Source organism: Pagrus pagrus (genome assembly GCF_965226575.1).
Source record: "Pagrus pagrus genome assembly, chromosome: 4".
Classification (NCBI taxonomy): domain Eukaryota; kingdom Metazoa; phylum Chordata; class Actinopteri; order Spariformes; family Sparidae; genus Pagrus; species Pagrus pagrus.
Window position 1 is genome coordinate 4,858,452 of NC_140188.1, and position 21,843 is coordinate 4,880,294.

The window sequence follows — 21,843 nt, forward strand, 5'->3', positions numbered from 1 at the left end:
TCATTCAATAGCAGCAGGTAGAAGCCACGCCCAGGATGATGTGCGTTTGAGACAGGTTTATTCAAACAATTACCAGGAAACATGACTGATGTACAAATCATTTGAGACCAACTGTCTATCGACAACATCATCAGGAGAGTACATGAGCACAGTGTTCAGATCAGTAAAGCTCCTTTTTCTTCCATGTATTGCATCTTGTGCAGGCTTTTTTTTTTTTTAAAAAACACCAAAATGCTGTTTTTTTCCAGCCTGGTTAGTTATGACAGAAAAAGATAACACAAATCAGACAATCACAAAATAAACACTTGAGAAATAAACTCCTATACAGTGGAAAACGGCTGCTCTAGTTTTCACCTCCATACCAACCCCATGCAAATGTTCAGAGAGGTGACGGGCTTCTCTCACCTCCTTTTGTGGAATAAAAGCACTTTAAATGGAAGTGGCAAAAACAATCAGCAAATCAATTGGTATCGCTTCTAAAAGCATGAAGTTTCTCTATTTCAAATCAAATCTAGCCGTTCACATCCTGAGATCTTCGCAGTGTAAGGCACTGCCGTGGAATAATCTCAGAAACTCTTGGCCTCTCTGCTCGAGGAGCTCTGCAGCTGAGATGAAGTGCTGTTTAATTAGAGGTGCCCTGATGTGACCTACAGTACCCTCGGGCACTCAAAAGTCCCAAAATACAACGCGAGTGCCTCAGTCTGTACTGCCGTTTTGGTCAGTTGGGTTTATTTGAAGCACATTTTGGAAAATAGATTTCGTTAGTAAATTCCTCTCATCCATTTTATAACAAGAAAAATCAAATAAAAGCTTTTTATTTAACTGTGCTGGTATGAATATTTGGTATTGCAGCCCATTAAGAATATTTAACCAATATTGGGCCAATACCTGTATCATAACAATATACAACTAACATACTGTGTGCAAGGGTACACTCAGGAAAATAGTGTTCATATCTATAAAGACCATAATTTATGGAGCATTGAGTTGAGTGAATTAAAAAGGCAAGATAAATACTGCAGATGGAAGGAAAGAAACACAGTATCTGTGGGAGAAAACAAGGGCTAATGGTCAAACAGTTACGATCGCCGCTAGAATGGAAGTGAGAGGCTCAAGGCAAAAAGAAGGATGCAAGTCGGCTGTTGAGGGCAAGAGGTCGATCAGGGAAGGAAGTCAGCGGAGGTCACTCTCTTCGTCCTGTATGGTTTTCTTGATGCGGAGAAGCATCGTGGTGAGCCACTGGTCCAGCCGTGAGATGGTATCAAATTCCTTCACCTGAGAAATGAGTCGGAAATATTACCCCAACTGTTAAAGAGAAGAACAGTAAAAGCAACTGGGTTGCTACAGCTATGCATGAGTTCATACGTAGCCTAGTTTGAACAAAATCTCTAACTTAGGGGGGAGTTTACGCACTACAAACATTTTAAAGGTTGCACCAACTGAAATAGTTTTTAACATAGGCGCAGGTTACAACTTAAATCTTACACGTCCCCCTCAGCGGGTGTAAAATCCTCTGTAGCTATTAGGCACTAGTGTTGCAATTGTAGCTGCATTATGTGCTTATTATATTGTTGAAACTCCATCTGACCAATAAAAGAGCATTGCTATGTTACTGTATGTTTTTGAAGTCAAAAGTCAAACTGTGTGACACGACAGCCTATAGACCCAGAAACACTGCACGACACTAGTATCTCTCCAGGATTTTTAAACTTGCTGCTATAGAAACATCCAACAGCTCAGAGTGAGAACGTCGGCTACAAGCTGCTCTTCTGGTAAAAGGCAACAGGCACTCACCGAATCAGTATAGGCATCCACGTTCTGTTCTTCACAGGCGTCTAGAAGTTTCTGGTAAGATAAAAAACATTATTTACAATAATGCTGCACACTGGAATGGCTGCTCATAGACAAAAACAGTACTTCTACAGTTTTTAAACAGCCACATGTGTCTCCTAATCCAATCAGAATTGTTTGACTGGTGCTTTTGTATTTGATGCTGGAGGGTGAAATGATGAGGAACACTTTGCATGACATTAATTACAATCCAGCTTTTGTTTTTGATTACTGGCATGAAGATTTTAGCAAGATCAACCATCTATAATCGATTACAACCGATGCCAGAGCAGAAGAAAACAGAAAGCAGCCAGTCTGACTCCGCAGTCTGTAGAGTTTCTTTGCCCTCCATCAGCCTCGCCTTTCTTTAGTTTGCGGATTGTTCAAAGTTTCTGTTTAAGAATTTAAGAGGAAAAAATAACACCAAGACGTACCTTCACCAGCTTGCATTCCCGAGAGTCTGAAAAGGCTGGAAACATTTCTTCATACTTCTGCACAGCGAGCTGGGTAACCAGAAGATGAACATTAGGACAAGGGCTCATGTTACAGTTGCTGTACATAGACACAAGTTCGGTGTTACGGCTTACTTTAGCGTTCAGCATGTCTACACAGAAGTGACAGAGCGCTGCCTTGAAGAAGTGATCCTTGGCACTGTATTTCAGGAGCGTACTGTCCATTGCGTGGGTTCCAATCTAAAATCACAAAGTACAATTCATGTTTGTGTTGTCACCACAGCCCATGAGGCGACTGACAACATGGTGAGACAAAGGCTGCTGGTGAGCGTTACCACACCTGTTCATAGATCTCAATTGCTTTTGGATACTGCTCCAGCTGAGCTGCATAGGTTGCTACTTTCAGAAGGCACTTGTTCGCCGAACTGAAAAAGGAAATCGAGAAGTTCTTCAGGTCAAATGTGATCAAAGATAATCAAGTAACTTAAAGCTTCAACAAGGAACTTGTGTGTTGTGGATTCTGGTGTTCCCACTACTTTGTGTCACAAAGATCTTGTGACATGTTTTTAACACAACAATTTTCTTGTTTTTTTAAACACAGCTGTCTGCAGGATGAATGACAAGGTAATATATATATATTTATGGTGATGTGAGATTAATAACTGTAATATGAGGATGGTTAAACAATGTAAAAGTAAACTGTTTACTTTAACCTTTAACCTTTAACTGCACAATCATGAATCAAAGATGTGAAATTGAAATAAATGGCATTTATTAGAAACAAATAAACAGAAAAATATAGAAATACATAGAAAACAAACATCTTAGGCTAAAGTTAAACAAGAGAAAATATTTAAAATAGTCACCTGGTGGATTCTTCACCTTTGTAATAATCTGCTGCCTGTTCATAATGAGCAATAGCCTGGAAGGGAAATGGGACAGAAGGCATGAACAGAGCTTTCAAATGCTCATTATTAAGACGAGATTATTTGACAGTTTAAAACAACAGACACCATTAAATTAGAGGCAAAATGGAAATAATGCATCATATGACCAACTTGAAACACAGATATTTCATCTGACCTTGTCAATGTCCACCAGCTCTGTCTCATATATTTCAGCGATGCTGATGTGATGTTTGGCTGCGATGGTGAAGCGCCCCTACACCCAAAAAAGAAGAGAAAATGAAAGAAGACATCAACAGGGGGAGTTTTTTTACATGTTATGTAATGTCTGTGTAAAGAAAAAAACAACATTCTCTGACTCCAGCCTCTTAAAGGTGATTATTTTCTGGTTTGTTTACTACAGTAAACTGAATACTTTGGGTTGTGGATAAAAAAAAAAAAATTTGAAGATGTCATCTTGGACTGATTTATCAACATTTTCTAACATTTTATAGACCAAACAACTAACTGATTATACGAGAAGATAATCAACAGATTAAAAAGATTAAAATAATCGCTAGTTGAAGCCCTACTTACACAGCTAATTCAGATGCTACAGATAAAAAGCCTTTTTCGGAGAAGACTTCCCTGTTCGTAGACTCACCATATCAGTGTATATCTCAATCGCTCGGTTTAGACAGTTTATGGCCTCTGTTGAGGAAAAACAGAAGTATTTAGACACATGACATATTCTGATACCAGTTCACTGAAATGATTCAGTGAATTCACATCAGTAAAGAAAAATGTAAGAATAAACTTAGATTCAATGGTCAACAAAATGAGAAGCACCCAGTTACAAGATGTGCAAAGTTCAAGGTGATACTCCATTTAACAATATGACTAAAAGATGGTGGCCACTGGGCTTGACGTCATTATTTATTTACAATGCATTTATTTGTCCACATTCCTGTCTGCTAACTGCACAGTGAGAAAGGCCATGAATAACACTATTAAAACTCTTCATCTGGAAAATCTTAATGACATCAGATGACACTGGAACTGGAACAGCAGCTTGTAAAACAGGGATTACAGTTGAGCTTCAGCAGCCACATATCTGGAGGGTGGTGATGCGTGATTATTACCGTGTGGATCTGCTTTTTTAAATGCGTTTCCTGCATCTATGAAGTTAGTCGCTGCATCATGTTTGCTCTGCATCTGGAGGTGAAGGCGAGCAGCTTGGGAGAACGCATTTCCCGCAGCTGAAAAGAAAAACATTTCGTGTTAGGAGGATTGAAGTCGGACCAAAACTAGGAAAGCGGCCATAATTAGACTTGCTCATTCAATTTCAACCTGTAATAATCATTCTTACCACACCAGTTTTTGGCCATTTTGAACATGTTGGCTGCCCTCACATACATGTCACAGGCTTCTTCCAGCTTGGACGAACTCCTGTATAACATCATACATTTAGTTATACAAGACTCATACAGACTACCGATGGGTGATATTGACAAATATTAAGTGCCATTATACTTTTGGGTCAGAAACTAGGCCAAGACAGTGATAATAAGAGGAATTTTTGGGCATGCTATACGACTCCTCACTCAGCTAAAACAGTCAGAAAAGTTTAGAAAGTTATAAAATGTAACTCCTAATTGCAATCTTTTCAGCTATAGGCTAATGACACCAAACTGGGCTGGACAATAATTCAATGTCGCTGTTAATTCAATTTCCTGGGAATCATATTGTGACAAAATACACACATTGTTTTATTGTGACAATTGTGTTGTCCAAATTAATACTTCTGAGCAAATCTGTATCATTAATTAATCATATTATTAATTCAAGTTCTTGTTTTACATGTTAGAAGTGTTTTGTCTGATGTAATGCATAAGAGTGACACACAGTTCGTTATAGGGCTGCACTGTATGGTGAAAGAAAATGAATCATAATGCGATTATTTTGCAGATATTACAATTGCGATAAGATTCATGATTAGTGGGATTTTTTTTTTTTTTCATCCCAATTTCCATTTTCCCTGAAGAAACTAGGTGAGGTGACATTTGTTAGGAGGCATGTCTTCCTGCATCTGGACAACAAGATTTGTGGGCCAGGACTTCTCTGCAGCACTACAGTACTTCATTATAATGTTGTTTTATCACACATTTGACTGTTATCAAACTTTGCCATAGTGCTATTTCGATAATATGTTGATTAAGCGTGCAGCCATAGTGAAGAGTTTGATGATGCAATGCATCAGAGTGAGATACAGTCCATTGCATTTGAATCAATTTGATTATTACATATGTGATGTTAGATCCATCGGCCACATTTTTCTAAATATATTGATGATATCCGAAAAATAGTGTTACTAAGAACAATATAATACCCCAGACCCAGAACAATTATACAAACACTTAGGCTTCACCACAGTCTGACACCAACTCCTACTCCTCCTTGTTTACAAGTTGTGTTTTATTGTTGTTTTATTAATTTAACATTTGGACAAAAGAAGACTATTGAAAAATTTGGCTACTGGCTAACATTAGTGAATTTACAGTGATGTCGATCAGTGGGCTTTGTCCCTGAAAAGAAATGCATTAAATACGTGTTTAAACACAACCATGGCTGTTGTTTTCATATACAACATGTAGTTTATGTTTCGGAGTCAAACACAACACACTTCAATAATAATTCAAACAGGTTTTGGAGCAGTGTTTCCATGCTCAGCTGTGTGGCTCGGCAGGGGATTATTGTATTGTCTGATATAAATCTGCTGCAACTAACAAATCTGTTCCCCTCTCCTACTGTAAACAAATGTGATGGGACATGGGACACTTCGAGGTTTCCTCAGTAGATGGCGCTATAGCAGTTCAACGTCCTCACATCAAATGAAGATTATTTGAAATGTTACATTAATTACTCATGATCTGATGAGGACCTGAGATTATAAAGCCATCCTCAAACAGACAATTAGCGCCGTGTAAGTGAGCCTCATGTACTGTTGCATGCGGCTAAAGGTGTTCAGCAGTGATCTGAAGGAAGATAACGCTTAATTTATGGCTAAACTGCAGCGTTAACCACACTCGCATAACATCGACTACAACAACGTAACGTTAGATACAAAGCAGTCCATTATGCATTGTTGTGAACAATGTGTACTGTCCTGTCTTCGCAGTTTCAGATCTGGTGCTAACTGGTCAGCTAGCTCCTTTACCTTCCGCTTAGTTGGCCTTCAGCTTGACAGATTTAGCTAAACAGCGGCTAAAGCTAACTGTCACACTCACCCAAACAGCGATCCGAAAAACGACTGCGACGACTTCATTTTCTTTTCAGCCTCGGCCATTAAAGCCATTGCTTCCTTTTCTTTCCCGCTGTTGTCCATTTTCGTGTCACTGCTCTGATTTTTTTCAGGAGAAACGAGGAATTGCGAAAGTCAACAAACTTGCTAACCAGTGCTAGCGGCAGCGGGGATGGTTTGCCGTGTCACATCACCAGCCGCAAAGTAACCCTCACCTCCGTCATGTGACACGGGAGCACTGGAAACACTGCTGCGTTCAGGGGCCCTTCGTAAACTCCAGGTCATCTCCTCGGAGTGATGTAACTGTTGGAAACTGACCGATGTTAAATGAACTGACTGACAGTGTTATAGCAGACAACTGTTATCCACACTACGGCCTAAATCACGGTTATACACTCTGATTAATATTATAAAAAAAACTCAGTTACATTATTTGTATCTTTGCTAAGACATAACGGTGATATCACTGACAACACGTGAAGGCATCTTATGGTGAAGTAATGACCCTAAAATGATGATACTGTCACTTTCTCTTTTACTTTTTCTCGTGCTTATATAATTGATAAAGTATTGCCCAAATACCACTTGTACTACAAAAATATTACAGTATGCAATCAGACCACACCTATATAGTACATCCATCCATCAGCTATACCCACTTATCTTTTGAAAGCTGAACTGGAGCCTGTCACATAGTTGCACACATACATCAGAGACAGACATTAACACTGACATGAACACCTGCATGTATTTGGACTGTGAAAGAAACATCTAACTCAAAATCATATTCCTGGGTATATCAAGTCTTCTTATGTCTTCTTACATCTTTTATTTTAGTGGGATTCCCTGAGCAGCTTTGATGCCATAAGTCTGCATGCAGCATGCCCTGCTTATATGTAAACATGAAACACTTCACTTGGTTGTTTCTGAATTTTTCCTTGCAACCTGTTCAGACATTAATAATGTAAACTTTCTGATCTCAGACTGACTTTTTTTGCCTTACCCCCGGTACAAGCAAGGCCTGCAGAAGTGTGATGACTGCCAGGCACCTGCTTTAATTTTTTATTTTGTCAGCTTAATAAATCATTTTTGCTAGATATGAAGTTTTTCATGAGAATAATAACATTTCACATTTTTATGGAATAGCCTACAAAGTTGTGCCTTTTTACATTTTAAAATATTTATTCAGAAAACATTTATTTACCTGAAATGTATTTGAATAGGCCAAAGAGTCACCGTATAGTGATTAAAACCTGGCCACTAAAGGTTTAGTGGTCCTCTCTTGCCTGAAAACAAGACTTTCCCAAAACCTAGTATTTGTTTTTAGCTGCAAATCAGCAAATAATTCCTCCCAAATGACACTCTAGTCAGCGTATATTATATATTGTTCCAGATCTCAAGTAGAGCTCCAGAAAAGGATTACATTTTTTATTTACAGCAGTGGTTTCTGCCAGCCAGACTGCAATTTGTTAGCTCTTGGGTGATTTTAAGCATTGTCATTATGAGGAAAAGTCCCAAATTTTCCAATGTCCCAGACTTTGCCTAATTGGGGGTTTGAGAGATCTATATGTAGCCTACAAGTTTCCCAGAAACTTCCCAGAAACATTTATGTGTATATTTTTAATAGATCTGGTTGGTCACCAACCTTTTCAAACTTTAATTTCTCAATGTTTTGAGAATACAATAACTTTTTAACATTGACGTTTTTCCACTTCCATTTTAAGGCACGAGCACAAATCTAGTGTAATAACAAAATAAAAAAATAAATAAAGCGGTAGAGAAACTTCTCTGAGGAAAAAAGGTTCAAATCTATGGATAACTTTTCGAGCACATCGCTCAAAACTTCAACCTTCAAAAAAAGTACATGTCGACGACAACGCGCACAGAACGAGGCACAGATTTCAATCAGGCAAAAACGGAAGTCTCCTGTTTCCTGCCTGTAGTTGGGTCCTGTACAGCAGCCCGTGCGAGGCTGTCCTGGAGACCCCGCGCTGCCTGCACCTCTATCGTCTCGGGTGAGTTTGTTACAATGTAGCAATTTCTCTATTAATCCGAATAACTGTACGAAAGCTGCAATAATCGCGCACTGCAGTGAAGCCGCAAACTGCACAGCTACCGCAATCGAAGCGCCACACAGCTGCACGACCCGGCAAACATAGTCATTTTCCAGCGAATTCCCAAGCATACCCCCCTCATCCAAGAGTATTCCAACATTAACTCATATTTTGCTTGCAAGGAGAGATAGATAGCTCGATACGCAATTGCGTTCACACTTCTAAGTACACATTGCTACCTCGTCTCGGTCGAATCGAGGTCCCGCTGTACACTACGAGTGTTAAAATTATGTCACTCGGTGGTTTGTTTTGAATGTCAAAGGCTGAAGCTAGCTATACGTCTGAATATTGTTGATAGCTGGCTGGCTAAGAAGGCTAGCTAGCTAGGCTAACGAAATTCAACCCAGATGCATCAAATTGCTGGAAGCAGCGGCGAAACGGGGGTTTGAAATGAGACGTTTTATTAAATTTGACTCTTAAGTCAGTCGCGTAGCTGTTACATAGTGCGTGTTGTGACGATTTGGGAAAATATGCATGCAGAGCTCTTTGAAAACACCAGCTAGCATGTAGCAAGCCGCTTGCAGTGTCTCCATTCATATCCTGCGCACTGGCTCTGCTCTGACCGAGCAATGGCTACGATCCGCTGCCTTTTTAGAGCGGCAACGGGGAATACGGTCCCCTCACAACCCCGGGCACACGGTGTGTCTGCGTGTACATTTTGGTGACTTGTTGTGTTTGTGTGGCTTTTGGAAGTTGTTTTGCACAGTTGTTGAGACTTGTGGTTGAATTGTGCGAGAACCCGGAGTGGAAACCTTTTAACAGGCTGCGTGAAAACCGCGCGTTTTCAATTTGTTGTCTTTTGCCGTCCGCTGTTTCTCGACGTGTGGGCTGGAAAACAATACCTGCTGTCTGATCTTAGACCAGTTCATGATAGAAGAAGGTTTTCTTGTTTTATTGAGTGTATAAATGAAAACATGACGTTTTACAACTGAAGGTGAAGATGGGTTTATGTGTTAAAATGTAAGCTCTATTTTCTATATTTAAGGAAAATGTATGTCTTGTTTATAATTGTGATGCAGTTAATGAAGTTCAATACCTTTCTTAATTTCCTCTGGGCGTGCTTTATTTTCACAATACCCACAGCAATCTCCAGAGAAGCCTGACAGCAATAAGTGATGTAATGTTTTGAGTCACTACTCATAATTTGAATGTGAAAAACAAAGGGACTGTGAGATAAAAAAAGAAAAAAAAGAAAAATACAATCACTCCTGACTTTGATTTTTAACAAACATTTCTGGACACGTAGATCATCCAAAAGAACTACAGGTTTCTGCATTTGGTCTGTAGGTGATAATTAGTAAAGACATCATTTTAAAACAATAGTTTAGCACCTCAGTTTGAAGCTGGTTAAAACATCCATGTTTGTAAGCGTGCAATTAACCAACCACGTAGCCCATAGTAATAGTAATGATGACCCTTAATTAAAAGAAATTATGGACATAACTTACTCAGTCCAAAAGCAAGATGATGCGATTTAAATTCTTATTTGTAGTTGAGCCCTGTGTCGCGCAGCGTCAACACAGCAACAGGAAGAAGTGTATGTCTTCTGAAAACCACCCATGCTGCTAATAGTGCTATAAATAGCTTTGCTGAAAGAATCAAGCAAACAACATTTTAATTTTTGACAAAATTATTGTTTTATAGTCATTAAAAAGGACGCCTGTCAAAATTTAACTGTATAACTATCAAGCTAAAATATTACACAATGTTGTGCTGTTATAATAATAATAATAATATAATAGAAATGCAACCATGTACTGTGTGTGTTGTTAAGTTGTGGGTTTTTTTTTTTATGAAGATTGTATTGATAATGAAACAAATCATCAATGGACTTTAAAACCTTTTTTGCCTTTAACAGTTGTCATGGATGATGAAGACGGCAGGTGCCTTCTAGATGTAATTTGGTAAGTCATTGATGACACAGTGCAACATCAGTTTTATATTTAGCAAACTGTTTCTTTCGTCTTGTCTTGTACCTCTGTGAATCACATTGTTTTCTTCTGCAGTGACCCAGAAGCTCTCAATGACTTTCTTCATGGATCTGAGACCCATGTGAGTATGAAAGAAGATGCATATGTCAGGCTCGTATTTGGTAGTTACAAAAAACAGGTTTGTAAGTGATGTGAAACGGAGACTTAACTGTGTGCGTTTCAGTTGGGGCTTGCGTGACTTGAGTCACTTTCAGATTTCACCTTGATGCACTCTGAATCCCACATCCCTCACTGCTTTCATTTATTTATTTATTTTATTTTACCGCTTCCTTTGGTTAATGGTCGTCTTTGCTCTTTGATTGCACTATTTATGGTTTCAGCCTGCCTTCCCCTTTTATTAGGCTAACTCACAAATTGAGAAATGCTAATACTAACGCTTCCCAACTCTGTGTTATTCCTATCATTTTGCCCCTCTGTCGCTTACCTTTTCACTGGTTCTTTACAATCTGGGTTTTTTCTGTCCTTTCCTTGCCCTCCTCCTCTGTTTGATGGTCTGTATGTTTCTCTGTCCTGGTGGCTTTTGCCTGCTGGTTTGGGTGCCTTTGGTTTCTGTCTGTCCTATCCTGGGTGGGTGTGTCTGTAGTTGGACACTGACGACCTTTTGGATGGTTCGAGTGACCCCTCCAGCTCGTTCTTCTCTACCACTGGGGTGAGTAAAACCCCCCAATCCTCTTCCTTCTGTTTTCTCTCCATCTATGTGGCATGCATCTCCAAATATCCCCTTTCCACTAACATATCTACACTCTACAAGCTTGGATTTGCCGCAATGTGACGAGGTTTTTGTGGGGTTTTCATGTCTGCATTTCTGTGTTACACTCCTCACCAGCACATGTAGTCATCAAAATTCACCCTATCACCTTATTTCACTTCTTTCCATTCGCCCTTTCCTTTTAAGGGCCATGTTCCAGAGGTCCAGCCTGCAGTCCAGCTGTCGGCCAATGAGCCGACAGGCCTGCCTAGAGTCAGTGTCGACCTGGACTTCCTGGAGGATGAAGACATCTTGGGAGGATCCCCAGGTGGAGAAGGTGGGAGCAATGGCATTGGGACAAATCACGAACCATGTGACATCCTGCAGCAGAGCTTGGCTGAGGCCAACATCACAGAGCAAAGCCTTCAGGAGGCAGAGGCTGAGCTGGACCTGGGCTCCTTTGGAATTCCAGGTCTTACGCAGGTGGTTCAGACACTGCCTGATGCCAGCCTTTCTGGGGCTGGAGGCACTGCTGTTGGTGTAGGCATAGGTGTTGGTGTTGGGGGAGCAGCAGCAATTTTCCCAGGGTCTGCCCCCAGCAACACATCTACTCCTCCCAATGCTGCAGCTGATATGCTGGGTTCAGTGCTTGCCCAGCAGGGCCTCCAACTCCAACCCCAGGTCATGAACAAGGCCATTAGTGTTCAGCCATTTATGCAGCCCGTGGGCCTGGGAAATGTGACGCTTCAACCCATTTCAAGTCTCCAAGCTCTTCCTAATGGGAGCCAGTCTGGACATTTGGGTATCGGACAGATTCAGGTTGTGGGTCAGCCTACAGTCATGACTATCAATCAGTCTGGGCAGCCAATCCTGGCGAAAGCCATGGGTGGTTACCAGCTGCATCAGTCTGGGCCAGAGGTATCAGGTGCTGGTTCTCAGGCGGGGCTCGGAGGCTCAGGGGGTGGACTTCTGATCCAAGGCAACAAAGGCGCTTTGGGATCTCCAGCTTTAAATGGACCGGCTGTTTGTGTCAGCAGCACAAACAGCAGCAGTGGTGTTACAATGACTGCTCCTGCTGGGCTCGTAGGCTTTGGCAGTACTTCTCTAAGTTCAGGAATTGGACCCCAGACGCAAACACAAGGCCAAATCATGCAGAACGTGATCATCCAACGCACACCAACACCCATTCAGCCTAAACCCCCTCAGGGGGGAGCCATCCAACCGAAACTCTTCAAACAGCAGCAACCACAGCAGCAGTCACAGCCAGCACCCCAAGCCCTGCAAAACGATGCCCACAAGGCTCTAGGGCTGCAACAACTTCCGGTTTCTACTGCTCAGAATGTAGCCTTCTTGACAGGAAAGCCAGGCTCTAACGTTGTCCTGAGTACTCAAGCCACAACACAAGGCCCTCAGTTTCAACAAACCATATTCAAACAACAAGCAGCACAACCATCTGGCAAGCCCCTCAGTGTACACTTGTTAAACCAACAAGGCAGCATCGTTATTCCCTCTCAGACAGTTCTGCAAGGTCAGAATCACCAGTTTCTCCTGCCACAACTTCAAGCAGGTGGGCAGATCCTGACCCAGCACCCTGGGGGCCACATCATAACTAGTCAGGGTCCTGGTGGACAGCTCATTGCAAACCAGATTTTAACTACAAACCAGAACATCAACTTGGGTCAGGTGCTGACTTCACAGGGCCACCCTGGGGCTGCACACATCCTCTCTGGACCCATTCAGCTCCAGCCTGGCCAAATGGGCACACCCACCCTCTTTCAGATGCCTGTCTCACTGGCCCAGAGTCAAAGCCAGACACAGACTCATACTGTCTCAGGTCATGCCCAGACAGTCATACAGGGCATGCCAATCCAGAACTCCCTGACCATGCTAAGTCAAGTGGAGGGGCTGAGCCCTGCAGTCAGCCTCCAGCCAGCCCTACAACCCCAGCCAGGTGGAGTCCCCAGCAGCAACAGCACAGGAGCAGCAACCATGGCTCAAGGCCAGCCGGGAGAGTGTGTTACTGTGCTGGGCAGCTCCACAGACCAGGCTGCTCATCCTACTCAGCAGCATGTACCACAGCCCTCTATCCTCGCCATGCAACCGGCTTCGTCTGTGTCCACAGCTGCCACAGTACCCTGCTCTTCTCCGTCCATGTCTGTGTCCACATCTTCCTCTGTCACAGCAGTGGGGCTGGTCCCCCCTCAGGCTCAGCACAGTCCAGGGAGGTTACTGTTCACAAACCAGGGCTCCAGTATGATCCTGAGCCAGGAGTCTCTGCAGATGTTCCTGCAACAGGTCAGTGTTCCACTATTTGTATGTTTGCTTTGATTGTGTAAAGTTAACATTGACTTAAAAATAAATAACATGCACGGAGTGATATGTTGGTCTGACCTCTTTGGTTTACTATTTTACTCCCCCTTCCCTCCAATCCCCTTCCTCCTTCCCTCCCTCGTCCTGAAATGGTAAATATACTCCTATCAGGAGCAGCGCCACCAAACAGAGAATGAGTCAACCCCCTCTGTGGGCGTACCAGCGTCTGTAATCGTCAGCAGCAACAGCATCACTGCTCCGGCCCCCGCTGTCCATGACAGCCAATTAACTGACTCGTGGGTGGGTCAGAGCCACAGCCCTTCCCCTGGCCCCTCCCACATGACAGCAGTGGTAAAGCAGGTAGAAATGCCCCTTTATGTCAAGCCCCACCCACTTGTTGCTGCTGCTGCCGCCACAATGTCAGGGAATCTTACCTTTCCCCATCACTGCTCTGTCCTTCTCTTCTGCATTAGTCATTGCTTCCATGCCTCTCACAGTTGCTATGCTATTCCTAAGCTCAACAATCACTCATTCGCTTGCAGCTTCTGTGTGTTTCTTACATGACTTCTTTATATGTAAAGGCATGATCATTCCAGTTGTCCATATGTATTGTATGTCATCCACTATCCTATTTTAACATTGAGCTGTATGCACCTCTAGAGAGAATATGGGACTGGCAATTAAGTGCCAGTTCTTTTTTTAACTTGAGCTAATTGTTTAACTAATTTGGTATGTCTTCCATCCATTCTACTGAATGTATATTGCAACAGGATACAAAAAACATGCTCATGCTTTAACAGAGGAACTACCAAGGTGCCAAGAGCACCTTGTTCACCTCTTTTACTAACATCCTTCTACTCAAATTCAATCAACTCACCTTCATCCACTACATTACTGACCAAAGACTGATCAATCAACCCACACCTCTCCACCTTTTACCTTTCATATAGACTCTTGTGTGCTTACAGTGCCACCACCCCTTGTAACCCCTAGTCTGACCAGTGTAATGACCCCCCAAATGATAATTACATGCTTCCCTGACCCCAGTCCCTGAAGTCTTCAGATCACCCTCTACTTCACCATCACAGGCCCGCAGATCTTGACTTCTTGCTTTTGTGAACTGTTTTTCTTTTTGGCTCGCAAAATGATCATTGCTCCCTTTTTTATGTCTAATCTTCCTCAAATGCTAGAACGAATCAGTGGGTTCTACTACTTTCACCAAGCAACTACTAGATTTTAAAGTCTAACACTCCGCTTTTTGATTGTTTGGTGTTGTTTTACCCATGTTTGTAATTTTGTCTTGGGGTTGGGCGATAAATCCATATTTTTGTATCATGATTTTCAGTGGAATTGTGATAACAATTAGCATATGTTATAATTTAATTGTTCCGCAAATTGACAGTTCCAAGAAAAGTGTGCTTAAAGGAACTGTTCGCCAAAAAATGAAAATTTTGTTGTTATCCTACTCTCTCACCATGTCGATGGAAAGTCTGGGGATTTCTAGAGCTCCACAACAAAACAGAGTTGCAGCATTCTCCTGAACAACTGAAGTTACTGAGGACATTTTAAAACTTATTTAAAAAAATAACAGAAAAAAAATTACGCCTTTTTACTGTGAAGCTCCAGAAATGTTTTGTGGAGTACGAAACTTAACCTGGCTTAAATCAGCATGGGGGTAAACCGTTCCTTTAAACCCCACCAAAAGATATTCTAATTGTTATCTGATGCAGCTTATCGCCCAGCCCTATTTCGTAACTATTGTCAAATCTTGAACCTTGTACAAGAATCATATTTACTATATACTATGTGCATGCATATCTTTAAGTGTGTGTTTTTTGTGCTTGATTTTCCTGATTACCTTGTGAAATATTGTGTGCATTCTTGAATCAAATTACGATTTCAGTATATTGTGATTCCCCTTCTTCAGGTACCCTCCAGTGGACACAAACAGCCCCTGAAGATCCAGGGCATGTCCCCCTCACCGACTTTGACCACTCACCCCGCAGCGCCCCCAGTGGCAGTCAGCCCCCAGCCTTCCCAGTCCCCTCTCACTCTGAGCCAGCAGATCCAGTCACCACACCAACAACAACAGTCTCATCCTCCCTCTCAGCCTCAGCCACAGTCTCAAACTCCCTCCCGCTCATGCACACCCTCATCTCATCCTCCGCTCTTTATTGTCCATAACCAAATAGCAGAGTCCCCCCAGCCAGCCCCACAAGGCCAGACGCAGCCCCAGCAGGCACACATTCAAGTTCAGCTTCAGCCTCAGCCTCGGCCGGCCTCTCAGCCTGCCCCTTATCAGCAAGACATGCCACCTATGTCACAGTCACCCAAGCCTCCTCCTGCACCACCTGCACAGCACCAGTTTACTTCTCCTCCTGTGAGCACATCTGCTGCTGCTGTCGTCAAAGCCCAGGTTCCCATCCAGGGCCTGACGGCAGAGCAGCAGCACCACCTGCAATTAGTAGGAGCGCAAATTCAGACCCTGTCAGGCATCACTCAGCCCTCACCTCAGCAGAAACAGCTGCTGGATAAGCTGCACCAGGTATTGTCCCAGCTCACCACATACTTCACTTGATGTAACTTCTCTTAATGTTATTTGCATGCAACGTGAGGTCTCACCGTTATAAAGAGTTTGGATTAAAGGAGCAATTTGTCAAAACATTCAAAAATGTTGTAATATTATCAGTTATGTCAAACACATTTATGTTCTGGGTCCCAGAGATATCTACTCTGTAGTTAGATTAGCATGCTAACCAGCTAGCCCAGGCCCGTCCAGTCTCATAATACCACTTGTGAACTCCTCTTAAAACACACTATTCAGGCTCAGTGTAAACAAAATTAAAGTCAATGGTCTGTCTTTCCACAGTCACCTCTGGTTTGGTATAATAATAATAATAATAATATACAGAACAAGATATGAGAATATTTCGGCTCTACACACCGTTTTCGGCCGTTGCTGATGTTTGACTCACTGTCGCTCCTCTGCCACTTGAAACCTCTCCCGTTTACAAATTGCACATTTAAATGCATCATATCCAGCTGGTGATTGGATTGGCGATCAACTTATTAGTTCAGATCTGCAAGTACACTTAAGGAAGCCAAAATGTGTAAGAAGACTGTCCTGATGTGTTTTCAGGTCCAGCAGAACATCCTGCTGCAGGCCAAGCAGTCCGCTCAGCCTCAGCCTCAGCCTCAGCCTCAGCCTCAACCTCAGCCGCAAGCAACCAGTCAGTTCAGCTCCCAGCAAGATGTGCCTGTCGAAAAAGTGGTTCTTGCATCATCAGTCAGCACTGGTACACCTGCTCAGCTACCCTCAGTGCTGCAGCCGACGTCCGTGCTCGTCAAAACTCCTGCTACAGGTTAGACACAATGTACTGTGTAATGTGATGATGAGAAACAGAAGGACCCTGAACACTCTGTGAAGTATTTCCCTTGTAATGATTTGTTTCCTCTTGTTTTAGCATCAAGTGACTTACAGGTATTCTCAGGAGCCCAAGGGCCAGCTGGAGCAATGGTGAATCAGACTGTCACTCCTGCCAGCCTTATCCAGCCTGCACAGGTGGGTAACATCACAAAGCCTCATAGGACGTTCATTGTGGTTATTATGGATTGTGTGCTAGCTGTTATCTATATTTTCTCACCATTCAATACTGAAAGTAATTTAAATTGTGTTCCTTTTGAAGTATTTTGTCAGTGTCTAACCTTCCTGATTGTCCCCACAGGTTCAGCCAAAGCCAGGGGTGATCAGCTCAGTTGGAGGGATGACTCTGGGGAAAGGTGGGATGCAGATACAGGTATTAGGACCCAATCTGACTCAAATGCCTGCTCCACAGCCCCCAGCTCCAGTACAAACTCAGGTAAAGGAGTGTCCCTGCATGTTAATGAGGTCCTAAAAAAATCACCTCTTAATTTTTAAGCTACAGGTTGAATCTGTTCTGAATCATCCGTTTGTTCACATTACAGACAACAACAATGAAGATGCCTTTCAGTGCAGAGCCCAGCAAAGAAGCCCGGTATGTGCTGCATGCATTTTATAATGGCTTATTTTAACTGTCCCATAATGACATTTTTATAAGATATAATGTCTTTATACACACCCTACTGCAGGATGCTAGAACAACTGAGGAAACAGCAGGGTTCAGTGCTTCACCCAAACTACAGTGCTCCTTTCCACTCATTTGAGGACACACTGCACAGACTGCTGCCTTACCATCTCTACCAGGGAACTGCCAACTCTTCTCAAGACTATCAGAAAGGTAACAAACTCCTTAATTTCTAGTAAACAAAATACAGTTAAGTGCCCTTTTTTTCCCTAATTTTACTATGTTCATGAGCATCTTGGTTCTCTTGTGCACAGTGGATGATGAATTTGAGAAGGTCTCCTGCCATCTGCTGAAAAGAACCCAGGCCATGCTGGATAAATATCGCCACCTGCTCTTCACAGAGTCAAAAGTAAGTTTATAAATCAGCATTCTCAGTATACACCTTCCCGTCATCTTTTTTGTCTTGAATTGATCTTGAACTGATGGATTTTGGTGTTTGAACCTGAGCAGAGACTGGGCCCCTCGGCAGAGATGGTGATGATTGACCGGATGTTCATTCAGGAGGAGAAGATCGCACTGAGTCAGGACAGGATTTTGGCAAAGGAGAGACCAGGTACTCTACCATTCTCTGTGGTCATAAATCAGTGTTTCCAACACATAGACTTTACGTGGGTGGGCTGCCCAGGTATATTAGATGAAAATTAAAAGAAACATTATGTAGGCAAACTACATGTAGGCAAAGTGATTTAACTTGCCATACCCCCCGGCACAGGTACACAGACATTCGGTGGGAAACACTGTACATGGTTTTGTGATTGTCTTGAAAAAGATTAGGTGTATGCCAATGATGAATAATTCTGTTAATTTCATTGCAGAGGAGTTTGTGGCAAACGTGCGCTTGTTGGAGAGTGTAGTTTCATCCCAAGAGAAACCATCTGCTGCTGAGCCGACCGCAGTGAGTGGAGGTGTTGCTGCTGCTGTCCCTGCTCCAGCACCTGCAGCTCCTGCCCCAGCACCTCTTCCAAACATCACCCCAAACCCACCTCCAGGACCTACCCCAGCTCCAGCTCCAGCTCCGGCTCCAGCTCAAGCTCCAGCTCCGGCTCCAGCACCAGCTCCAGCTCCAGCTCCAGCACCTTCTACCACCCCTTCCGCCACCCCTTTTCCTCCTACCAAACTAGTAATAAAGCAGGGTGGAGGTGGAGCCTCTGTGTCCTGGTCCAGCAGCTGTCCCCCTCCACCTCCAGCTGGAGCAAGCAGGGTGGTGCCTGAACCCACCAGCCAGAGCACCTCCTTCAGTCGTGCTCCTGCAGCCTCCTCCTCTTTCTCCTCTTCGTCCTTCAACTCGCAAGCTGCTGCTGATGATGACGACGCTCTCCCACAGAGAACCAGCAAACCGCCTATGAAGACCTACGAGGCTCGCAGGAGAATTGGCTTGAAGCTGAAGATCAAGCAAGATCAGACGGGGTTCAGTAAGGTAGTCCACAACACTGCCTTAGATCCAGTGCACACACCTCAACCTCAGCAGAGCAGCCAGTCCATATCTCAGCCCCAGACACAGCCTCAGTTTGAAGCTGCTGTAACACACCCAAAGTCCAACCCTTCATCAACTCCTCCTACTACAGTCATCAGAACTCAGTCCCCCGTATGTACTGTTTCTTCTGCCTCATCGGTCACCACGGCAACCACTCGGTGTAATCCACCACTGAGAGGTAATGTTCCCCCCAATGCAGCTCCATCTTCCTCTACCTCTTCCTCTCATAGTTGGTCATCATCCACCTCCTCCTCCTCCTCCTCCACTCAAATGAATGGGACATTAGATCACCATGATGTAGGTGGGGTCAAACACAATTCTGCCTCCACTGCCACCCCCTCACAGACAACCTGCCGTCTCCCCCTTCGAAAAACCTACCGGGAAAACATTAGTCCCCGGGTCAGACCTGGTGTCCCAGGGGGAGGAGACGAAAGTTTGTCCTACCCCAGACCTACACCCTCACCCCCCAGGCACGAGGCCTCATCTCCTCCCTCAGAGCGGACAGTGATAGCCAGTGTGAAGGTGGAGAAAAGAGGCAGGGAGGCCTCGCACGCACACACAGAGTCGAGCCACGAAACTGGCCGTTTAGTGAGTGCAATGCAGGGGCTGGACGAAATGGACGAGGTGTTTAACCGTGGTATCAAAACCACACAACACCATCATCTCCCGCAGCTCCTCGACAGGGAAGGGGCAAAGGAGAGAGGGGAGGAGCACACAGACCAAGAGACAGATGTAAGTAGATACAAGCGGGCGAGTGGGAAAAATAGACATAGGGCAGGTGGAACATTCAGAATGGACCAGCATGCCCCCGGGCCTCCCTCTCCAGAGTCCTCCTTTACGCGAGACTCTTTGCTTCCTGCCAAACGCTGTAAGTCAGACTCCCCCGACATGGATAACGCCAGCTTCTCAAGCGGCAGCCCTCCGGACGACTCTCTGAATGAGCACCTGCAGTGCGCCATTGACAGCATCCTGAACCTGCAGCAGGAGCCCTCTGCCCGCGGGCACCACATTAAAGGGGGCAACAGCAGGTCCCACCAACACCAAAGCCAGCGCCCAGGGGGCTCGGCAGCCTCATCCCACAGACCCTCAGTCCCACCTTCCTCCTCTGCTTCCTCGTCCTCCTCCTTGGCCCAGCACCCTCAGGTCGGTGGCCGCGGCCACAATGGCAGCCTGGTTCCCCAGACTCAAAGCAGATAACAGCCCCTCAGCCCCAGGCCGGACTGATAAGGGGGGGGGACTAAGAGACAGATTTGGAGGCAGGGGAAGGGGGGCACTGTGAAAACATCAGTACATCACTGTACTACTCTGCCAAGCTGTGTTGGCTTTGTTTGTCCATTTGAATTGTCCAGACATTTCTTTGTCATTTACCGCCTGATGTAGACCCTGAAACTGTGGTCAAAGGTAAAATGTGTCTTTGAGAAGTGCAGACTTGAAGGTTCCTGGCATTTTGTATGTCAGCCAAGCTCGAGAAACACGCTAAAATTGTCAGAGGTTGTTGTTCTCGATTTCTTTCTCCTTTTTTCACTTTTGCTCTTTTCTCTTTCTCATTTGGTGTTCATACATTCCTTTAGTGTGGCCTGAGCACCAGTCTCTGTCCACAGCAGTTTAAACGGTGTCTCAATGAGCATCAGGCAGCTCAATTAAACAGTTCAAGTCAGCAACTTTATTCAACGTAGTTGCCTGAAGCTGAGAGGCAGAAGAGAATACAACTAGGGTCATACTGTAAAACATTATGAAATACATACTAGGTCTTCCTTTACCAACCAAATTTGATTGATGCTACCCGACAGACACAAGCAGCACATGCTGAAACGATAGTCCACCTCTCTTATTATGAGTTAATTTCTTTAGATGTCAAATAAACCCGAAGGCTCAGTTTTCCTGCTCACAATACAACTGCTGCTTGCATATCATATCATGCATTTTCAAGAAAATGATTTAGAACAATATTGTTGTTTTCCTTTCGACTGCTCTTGGGTACTGTCAAGATGTAAATGAAATATTTAAGGAAATTCAGTTTTTTTTTTCTGCTTCTGATGTCAGATGATTCTCCAGGTTCTTGTTTGTAGAGCACACCTCCACACACACACGCACACACACCTGCCCCTCTGTTGCTTATGATGCCATGTTAGGACTTTATGCATTTCAGTCAGCAGGGGGCAGGCCAGTTTTAACTGTTGATTTTCTGTGTTCTCTGTCTGTTCGTGTCATCTTTCTGCCACTGTATCCCTGCCTCCCATGTGTGTTTTCTTTGTGTTTTTTAAGCCTGGTGGACAATTCAAACACAAACAGAGCACAAGCATTGAAATGGAAAAAAAGGAACAATAATAATGTACAAAAAGACCGTAAGAGAATTTGAAGTATAGTATTACAGATTAATTTTGTATTGTATTTATTGTGTATAATGACACTTTTTAAAAAGAAATGTACATTTAGTAAAACTGTAAATTAAACCTTGCTTCTTTTATGAAACATTGCTTCTTCTAGTCATTTGTCCAGCAGTTTAAACGGTGATTGCAGATCTCCAGGGTACATTCCTTTGGATGACTAATGATGACTGAGTAGTACTGTATGATAGTCAGGAGGGGATGGTGGTAATAGAGGCAGCGATGGAGTGTGTTCCCTATCAGACAGCCAGCAGGGGGGGGCATAGAAGTGAGGTAGAGCTGGTTCATATGCTTCATCGCCTGGAA

At 43.6% G+C, this 21,843-nt stretch overlaps 2 protein-coding genes across 4 annotated transcripts; one reads left to right on the forward strand and one right to left on the reverse strand.

Annotated features, from left to right (window-relative positions):
- Positions 1-41: 41 nt before the first annotated feature.
- napab (N-ethylmaleimide-sensitive factor attachment protein, alpha b) lies at positions 42-6,681 on the reverse strand. Its single transcript, XM_084350245.1, has 11 exons — positions 6,454-6,681; positions 4,536-4,615; positions 4,309-4,425; positions 3,831-3,877; positions 3,366-3,443; positions 3,149-3,204; positions 2,623-2,707; positions 2,418-2,522; positions 2,265-2,333; positions 1,795-1,845; positions 42-1,275 (listed from the first exon to the last, which is right to left on the reverse strand). The coding sequence occupies exons 1-11, from the start codon at positions 6,549-6,551 to the stop codon at positions 1,174-1,176; spliced, it is 888 nt and encodes a 295-aa protein (XP_084206371.1). The 5' UTR covers positions 6,552-6,681; the 3' UTR covers positions 42-1,173.
- A 1,735-nt stretch (positions 6,682-8,416) lies between these two features.
- bicra (BRD4 interacting chromatin remodeling complex associated protein) lies at positions 8,417-21,622 on the forward strand. Of its 3 annotated transcripts, none has more exons than XM_084350239.1 (15): positions 8,417-8,482; positions 10,440-10,485; positions 10,588-10,633; positions 11,156-11,221; positions 11,468-13,555; positions 13,742-13,930; positions 15,498-16,115; positions 16,710-16,932; positions 17,035-17,132; positions 17,296-17,430; positions 17,537-17,586; positions 17,681-17,829; positions 17,931-18,025; positions 18,124-18,229; positions 18,492-21,622. In XM_084350239.1, the coding sequence occupies exons 2-15, from the start codon at positions 10,445-10,447 to the stop codon at positions 20,345-20,347; spliced, it is 5,760 nt and encodes a 1,919-aa protein (XP_084206365.1). In that variant the 5' UTR covers positions 8,417-8,482; positions 10,440-10,444; the 3' UTR covers positions 20,348-21,622. The 3 variants fall into 3 exon arrangements, with proteins under 3 accessions (XP_084206365.1, XP_084206366.1, XP_084206367.1); XM_084350240.1 differs by having other exon boundaries at positions 18,127-18,229; XM_084350241.1 differs by lacking the exon at positions 11,156-11,221.
- Positions 21,623-21,843: the final 221 nt, after the last annotated feature.